Raw genomic sequence first — 7537 nt, 5'->3', positions numbered from 1 at the left:
CATACAAATCATCCATGCATGAATTCAGCATAGAGGCCAGCACTTTGGGTCATTTTATTCCCTCTACATTTGCCTGTATGGTACTTGCATATATATACTTGTATATATTGTATATTTATCTCTTCATGCCTCAACAACAACATAAATCCCTGTCCACCGCCAAAACATTCTGATTGATAGAGCAATATAGATTAGCTCATTGTGTACACAGCATATATTTTATGGCCAGGTCATTTTCTGCAAGGCTGGACACCACAGCTTAACCCCTTTTAACCACGGCGAGCCACTAAATGTTGTATACAGTGCAGGTACCTGAGAATCAAACTGTAAAGATACTGAGCAGGTATCTTCTGCAGTGAAATATGTTTTTCGGAGGCAGAAATACTGTCATTAGTTGAGCTACATCCTGATGAGCAAAGCCAGTGTCCGCAGAATTTGTGGGGGAGAACCGGGTTGAAAGTAACACAGGACGAAAGTAACACAGCGATTTTCTTGAAGGCCACAGTGTATGAGTCTGATAACTGTGTCAGTACATACAGCATGCAACACTTACCAGAACCACGAAAAATTATGAGGATACATGATACTTTCGCTGAGTTTGACCTGAAAAGCTGTTTTCGATCGTGGTAAGTAAATTCATTCAAGCAGTACATTTTTTTGAATCACAAGTTGTGTTTGTTGTTTCATGTGTCATAATCATGATCATTTGACAGATTATTTGAACCACAGTTGGGTTTGTTTCTAGTGTGATAACATTTTTTGGATGGTTCAGAATGGTTTGGAACTTCCTGTAATCGGACCAATTACAGGAAGTTCCAGCAGGCTATCGTCATGGAAAAAGAAAAAAGAAAAAAAAGAGCCACAGTAGCACGTAGGGAGAAGAGAAGACCAAGTCTTTAATTGAAATATGGTCCAACGACATTATAGAAAGTCAAGTATTTTCAGATGAGAGAGAGAGAGAGGATATGAGAGGGCGGAAGAGCAATGCCACCTGAAGATAAAGAAAATGTAGTATATACACAGTATAGTATAATATAGTGGCAATGAAATTAATCTGCTCATTCATTTTTCTCCATTAATTTAAACGGCGATAGAAGGCTACCCGCCAAACTGACAACATGCCTACATCAGACACACGCCCGTCTACAAACCAATCAATGTCAAGTATAGGGGGACGCAGCCCACGTAGGTGATGGCAACAGGACTCAGGTATGTCATGTAAGGTTCTTTAGTGCGCTTGCATAATTGCAATGTGAAACCAAAACTAACTAGATCAAATGGATACAATGTAACAAACATGGATCTTGGTTAAGACTTTCAAGTGTGAAAAGGCCCTTATGGTCACAGTTCTCCCCTGCTTGCTTCTTTCTTTCACTCTTATGTTCTTAGCTAGTTCTGCTCAAAAGAAAATGAAAAAAGGAAAAATAAGGCTTGGTTATAAATGTTTTATTGTCCTAAATCAGGTGCAAACAGAGTATCCAGCTGGTTTGCGTAGTCTGCTGCAAATGGCCGTACCCATGAAAAAAAGCAACACCACAGCCAGCGCTGCTCCCACTCCACACAGCAGGGCTATCGACGGACAGGAGGCTGAGGAAAGAGGATTAAAAGAGCAGAAAATAAACATCATCTTATCCATTACTTGCAGCTTTTAGCATTAGAGAGCAGAAAGGTAAGCACAGCATAGAAATCACTGGAAAAAGTGAATATGTATGCATTTTGCAGTTATGTTATATATATGTTTAGTGGCTTCATACCTCCTTGAATCACTTCAAGTTTGTGGAGCAGAGAGGATGACTCTGGAGGAAACTCGGACAGCTCCGTCAGCTCATTTCGCACAATGTTCTCCTCCAGGAGGATGGGCCCCAGAGCAGCTGTTCCCTCCCACTGCAGACCTGGAGAAAGACCTTCTACCCCGATATAGGGAGCATGAGAGGGGGAGAAAAAAAAAAAAAAAAAAACTACTTAGTGCATTTAGTGCGCTGATTCAACTATTCACAACACGACTGATTGGTTAGTCAGACAATTAAAAGGGATTAGCTCAAAATCAATCCTCCAAAGACGCATAAACAGCATGTATGCTAAATTAAAGCAAGTGAGCTCATCTAAACATGGGTGGAATTTCTGCTTGTCTGTTAGTCAGCAGCTGATTTTACATGTTACTAGAAACATCAAGTTTGCTACCTCAGGACCATTCAGACAGCATCCCACCAGTTAGACATGGCCTTCTGAACATCAAAAAAAAATGAGCATAAACATATGTTTTTGTAGTATCTTTTTGTGGGTGATTGCACCCAAAAAAAGAGAGAAAATATTGTATATCTAAGTGCTTTGTTCATGATTGCACTGGAGATGGTGTCAAAATTTCCCCCACTGGGGTTAGCTTCTGTAAAATGTACCAGTATCTGCTGCAAGGCTTCTTTTCTGTCTCTGCTTGCTGCAGCTGGTCTCACAGCAGCTACACACTTCATTGTCTCCACCTGATGCCACCCATCTGTCCAGAGCCAAAAATGTCTTCTGTTAGAGACTGAGTAAAGCTTTTCAACGCATCAGAGTCACAGCAATGCGATTGTTACAGTATTACGGGTGAACACCTGCATTTAAACATGACAGAAAACCTGCCAAATTAAAGTAATTGAGCAAACATTCAGCTGCATTAGTTACATTTCATAGATTATCTTTGTGAGAACTAACCTGTTGGCTTCAGTCAAGAATGAACAGACTTTGTGTTGCGAGTCGATGGGAACAGAGACGGTTGTTGCTTTCAGGTGACATGTGATGTAGAGCTGTGAGGGAGTTAAAAAGACATGAAAAGACATTGATGTACCAGAAATATTACACAGACTGCATCTCCATAACTTAAAACTTTCCAAGATGTTCTCATCAGTAGACATTGGCTTTGTTTTCTCTTTTTTTTGTTGGAATTACCCAAACATTGGAAATTACTACTTTAAAATCTTTTGATCTATCTGAAATCTTGGTGAAACCATGTACACCAGATCCAATCCTGACTGTTTTTGGTGTTAAAGCGCCAAATCTAGAGATGTTAAGTAGTTTTAACATTGGTGTCTTTTAGAACACGCCCAGTTAGATGAAAATTGTGTATCAAAATTAGAGGGAATGTAAGAAAGTCTTATTTAATGTCAACATAGTTCAGTCTCCATGATCTGCTGCAAAATATACAGTAACAGTGCATGATATATATGTTTTCCCCCTTATTTTTGGGTCTGATGTTACCATCTATATATACACATATATAGTTTCTCCATATGACAATATCTTGGTCTCAGACCAAATTCTCAAACAGTTTTTAAAAGGCCCTGATGGATTTGACAGTGGTTTGTTGCTTTTGGAAGAATTCCTATTTTGGCCCAATGATCCAGTTTTTCAAACTTTAGATTGATTCAGTGCAGAAATTCCTCCTATGACCTGATTGTACTGATGCATCAAATTTATTCTGAGTGGCTCATATACTGTACATGGCCCAGATCCATTCTGGCGTCTTCAACCTATATTGTAGATTACTCAGTTTAATATTACCTAAGAGCGCAGTCATGTCCTCAGCTGGAAAGTATTTGAGCTAAGCATCTCAGAAACTGCCCTAAACACAGCGGTGCCTCCGAGAACATTAGGGGCTTCAAACAACACTTACCAATGTATATAGTAGGTGCCAATATAACACTCGAGAGACAAACACAAGTCCAGAAAGAAAAAGGTTAAACTAACACCTCAGCTACCACAAGTTTGTCCCATCAAAACACACCTCCCTGCAGTGACCAGACTACATTAATAGAAAATAGAACAAAATGTAGAAAAGTCAAATGTCTGACTACATGATAGTCGTGATACATGATCTGTAGTTTTAATCTGTCTAAACACATCTCGCACTAGCTGTACTTACTGAATTCCTGTGATCTTGGTGGAACCTGAAGGCTTTCAGCTGGAAATGAAGTTTATCCTCCTGGCTTCTCTGCATGAAGTAAGACTTGGCTCCCGTCAGCTTAGCATCAGTTAAACACCTTATATGGCAAAATGCAGGCACATGATTCATATTCATAAATACAGAAACTCAGTCCAACTGTTCACAGGACAATAAATGCACTTAATAGGTACAGTGTATGATATGCAAGTGTATATACAGCAGACAACATAAATCTTAATTATCATGACCAGCTGACTGGACTGTTACATTTAGTGTCTGTTTGTGGCCCATTCAAATATACTCGCCCATAATTTTTGATGAAGGGGTATCTGGGTTGAGAATTGGGGTTGGGGCTCGCGGTGGCCACGCAGCTGTCCACATAGACCCTCATTGGAACATGGTGACCCTGAAGAACCGACGCCTCGATGTGCATCACGTCACTCAGGAAGTAAACACTGGAGAGCCGCTGTGACTGCCAGTCCTCTAATTAAATAGAGGAGAAAAAAAATATAAAATGGAAAAGTAATGCTGGGGCCATCAGTCTGATTAGATGAAACTTAAATGATGCCCATGGGGAAGATTTGGTCTGTGCAGCAGCAGAGAATAGGATATAGGTACTGTAACAATGAGGCAAACGTACTTTAAAGAAGTCAATAAATGAATTACAGATGTAGCATCGTCATTAACCTGGATAAGAAACACAGATGAGGGTCTGTGGCTGCTAAAACTAGTTTACAACTTCTCTGATTTCCTTCCTAACTTCATACAGTCCATGCAAATCTTGCAATAAGTCAATCACAAGAGTGGGGTGAAGTTCTGTAACCTTTAAAGATGAACAGCAATTTGGCATAGTTGCTATCCACAGCGTATAGTTTGGAATGAACCAGAAAGCATAATCAGCTGTTTATTGATCACTTCATGTAGAAGTGACCCTGTCGGGTCAGCCGTAGCCTACAAGGCATGTAATTTCAGCTCATCACCATGCATCAAAAGTTTCACTCCTGTTTATCAAGTCACCGCTCAGCATCTTTAAACAGTCACAGCAAAGTCTGCAAGGCCTTGAGTGATTGCAATTACACCCGTCGCCGGGGAAATTATCCAAACTGCCTGCTGCAAATCAAAGGGTTTTTCTTTGCATTTTTTTTTTCTCCACATCAGCTCAAAGTTTGTTGTTTTTTTGACGTGTCCCCACCTGTCATGAGACGCAGGGAGAAGTGCAGCTGCCGCTCTGCTAAGACTGTGGCTTCGAACGGCTTCCAGTTAGGCTTCATGGCGGTGCTGCTCACATAATGCCTCCTGTGAGGACAATTACAGGACGGACGGGCATTTCACTAGAGAGTGGTTTCATGGAGGTGGTTTTTAAATCCAGGCATATTAACTCACTCACATGGAAAGACATGAGTAGAGAGAGGATAACATAAAACAGGTAGACAGGAGGTAAACATGACAATAATCTGCGCTAATAGCAGGGCTAGATTTGGACTTGGCAGGAAAAGAGGGGGGATAATGCCAAATAATGAGGCTTTACCTTTGATAGTGGCATTGAATTACCACCTCAGCAGGGTTGGTCTTAAAAATGAAGGTGTTGCCGATGGGTGTTGGAGAGTACATCAGAGAGAAGCTGTAGATGAGGGCCTGCTCTGTCATCTAAAAAGAGAGCACAAAAACGTTACAGCGACTTCAAATACACAAGAAAAAGATGGGCAGTAAAAGAAACAGAAAGCCACACACCCTCATTGTGCTGCCACAGCCCTGTAGCACCGTCTGGAACTGCAGGATGTGGTCAGCGGTGTCTAGTGCGGCGCAGCCTCCTAAGGTCAGATCTCTTGGATGGATCAACTGACCGTTTCCTAAGAACAAAGAGGGAAAAGGCGCAGCTTAAATCAAGACCATTACCTGAGGCCATTTCTTTTCCTGGTCCAGTCAATAACACTCACAGCAAGTGCAGGTTCAGCCACAGGACAAATAAAAAGGTTTCTTAATGCGTCGCTGTGAAGACAACATTTGAGCAAGCAGAATGCCCCCCTTCTCGGAGTGAAGAAATAAGAGGAAACATAATATTGATCGCCGAGTCCATAGTCTGTGCCATTTGCAGTAATCAGCACTGAGTGTCCCATCTTCACTGTTCCATTCAATTTTCCAATTCGGGCCTGACCCTTTGTTTTTCAGACATCAAGGGAACAGAGGAAAAGGCATGTGAAATGGCCACAGCAGCCTCCTCCGCCCTTCTCCCAGCAAAGAAAACCTCACAACTGATCAATTCCGGCAGCCATTACCTAAGAAGTTCTGTTTGACCTCTATGGTGACCTCTCCTTCACCACAGCGCACTGCCACGCTGTCAGCTGATACAGGCACCCTCTGCTCAAACTTCACCAGCACCTAAAATACAATTTAAATTGATTCACACTGAACTTATAGGGCTCATAGATCAAAAAGGCTGCATGTAAATCATTAAGATGAAAAGTTTTTTTAAGTACCTTTGATTTCTGCTTGACTGTTGGGTTCAGATTTGGGCCTTGAATCAACTTTTGAACTTGGTCTGTTCCCCTCAGCTCCAGCAGCTCTGGGGTCAGCTCTCTTGCCTCCGATCTCTGCTGGTTTTGAAAAGTTTGCTCTGAAAGAGGCCGGAGAGGTTTCTGTTTGTCAGCGCTAACAGCTGGCTTCCTGAGCTGGTAGGTTTTGAGCCGGTAGGTGACAGGAGAACGGACGGGATCACCGTGCTCCGCCCGGTTTGACTGATGATCTCTTATCTGTGGGGATCTTGGCAGCTGTGTCACTTCTTCTTGTAGGGTTTGGTTCAGAGTTTCATTGATGCTAAAGTTTTGTGAAGCAGCACAAAGATTTCCACCTGAGAAGAGAAGCACAAACCCTAACAACACCGCTTCTCTGAACCCCATTACAACTTATCACACAAAAACCAGGGTTTTTGGTGTTTAAGGGAGCACTACTGCTTTTGTCTGTTGACCAAAACTAAGATATGGGAAGTTGGCTCAGGCTCCACCTACTACTAATGACTTGATTGGATTCCAGCCTGGAGGTCTCAATCTTTGAAGCTTTCCTTTCTTGTCTTCCTTTTTACCAAATAGAATTGCAAATGAGATGGTGGCTGCTTGGCTGTGCACTCCAAAGGTCACATTTATAGCCTGTCTAGTCAGCTTCAACCCCAGATAACATGGGATTTTAATCTTATATACTGTATGGCAGCTTCTCCAAAGCTGCTTCCATCTTCATTTCAAAGATTCAGAACTATTCATAAAGAAAATACTGTTCTGTGGTGAAAACAAAAAGAAAAAATCAAACTGGATTCCTTGAATGTTTGAGGCTGTAGGCCTGCCAAATCTCCACTTGTCATGACGATAATGAACAGCGACTTTTATAAACAGAAACAAGCCCGACCCTAACAGTGAGTGGCTTTCACTGCCCTCATGAGGCAAATCAATCAACACTCTCGGGGAGTTGGAACCCAGGGTTTTTTGGTGCTGCGTGGTCTTAAATGTCAAGGCGATGGGGTCAACAGTCTGCAGAGTTCAGCAGAGTCGCTCATAAAACTGGGATTTATAATCATCCTCTGCAAGGACTTCACAAATGTCACCGCCATCAAATGTATGTGTGTATGTG

At 41.8% G+C, this 7537-nt stretch overlaps 1 protein-coding gene across 2 annotated transcripts; it reads right to left on the bottom strand.

Moving 5' to 3' along the window:
• Nucleotides 1-1431: 1431 nt before the first annotated feature.
• LOC121892119 (zona pellucida sperm-binding protein 3-like) lies at nucleotides 1432-6916 on the bottom strand. Of its 2 annotated transcripts, none has more exons than XM_042404951.1 (11): nucleotides 6397-6916; nucleotides 6196-6298; nucleotides 5651-5769; nucleotides 5448-5566; nucleotides 5112-5215; nucleotides 4225-4402; nucleotides 3899-4016; nucleotides 2692-2783; nucleotides 2397-2491; nucleotides 1755-1907; nucleotides 1432-1587 (listed from the first exon to the last, which is right to left on the bottom strand). In XM_042404951.1, exons 1-11 carry the CDS (start codon nucleotides 6814-6816, stop codon nucleotides 1460-1462), a joined length of 1629 nt encoding a protein of 542 aa, XP_042260885.1. In that variant the 5' UTR covers nucleotides 6817-6916; the 3' UTR covers nucleotides 1432-1459. The 2 variants fall into 2 exon arrangements, with proteins under 2 accessions (XP_042260885.1, XP_042260886.1); XM_042404952.1 differs by having other exon boundaries at nucleotides 1755-1904.
• Between the last annotated feature and the right edge of the window lie 621 nt (nucleotides 6917-7537).

The sequence above is a fragment of the Thunnus maccoyii genome, chromosome 24 (assembly GCF_910596095.1).
Source record: "Thunnus maccoyii chromosome 24, fThuMac1.1, whole genome shotgun sequence".
In the NCBI taxonomy this organism is placed as follows: Eukaryota; Metazoa; Chordata; class Actinopteri; order Scombriformes; family Scombridae; genus Thunnus; species Thunnus maccoyii.
The sequence above is the reverse complement of the archived record's forward strand: the minus strand, read 5'-3'. Positions and strand labels throughout refer to the sequence as shown.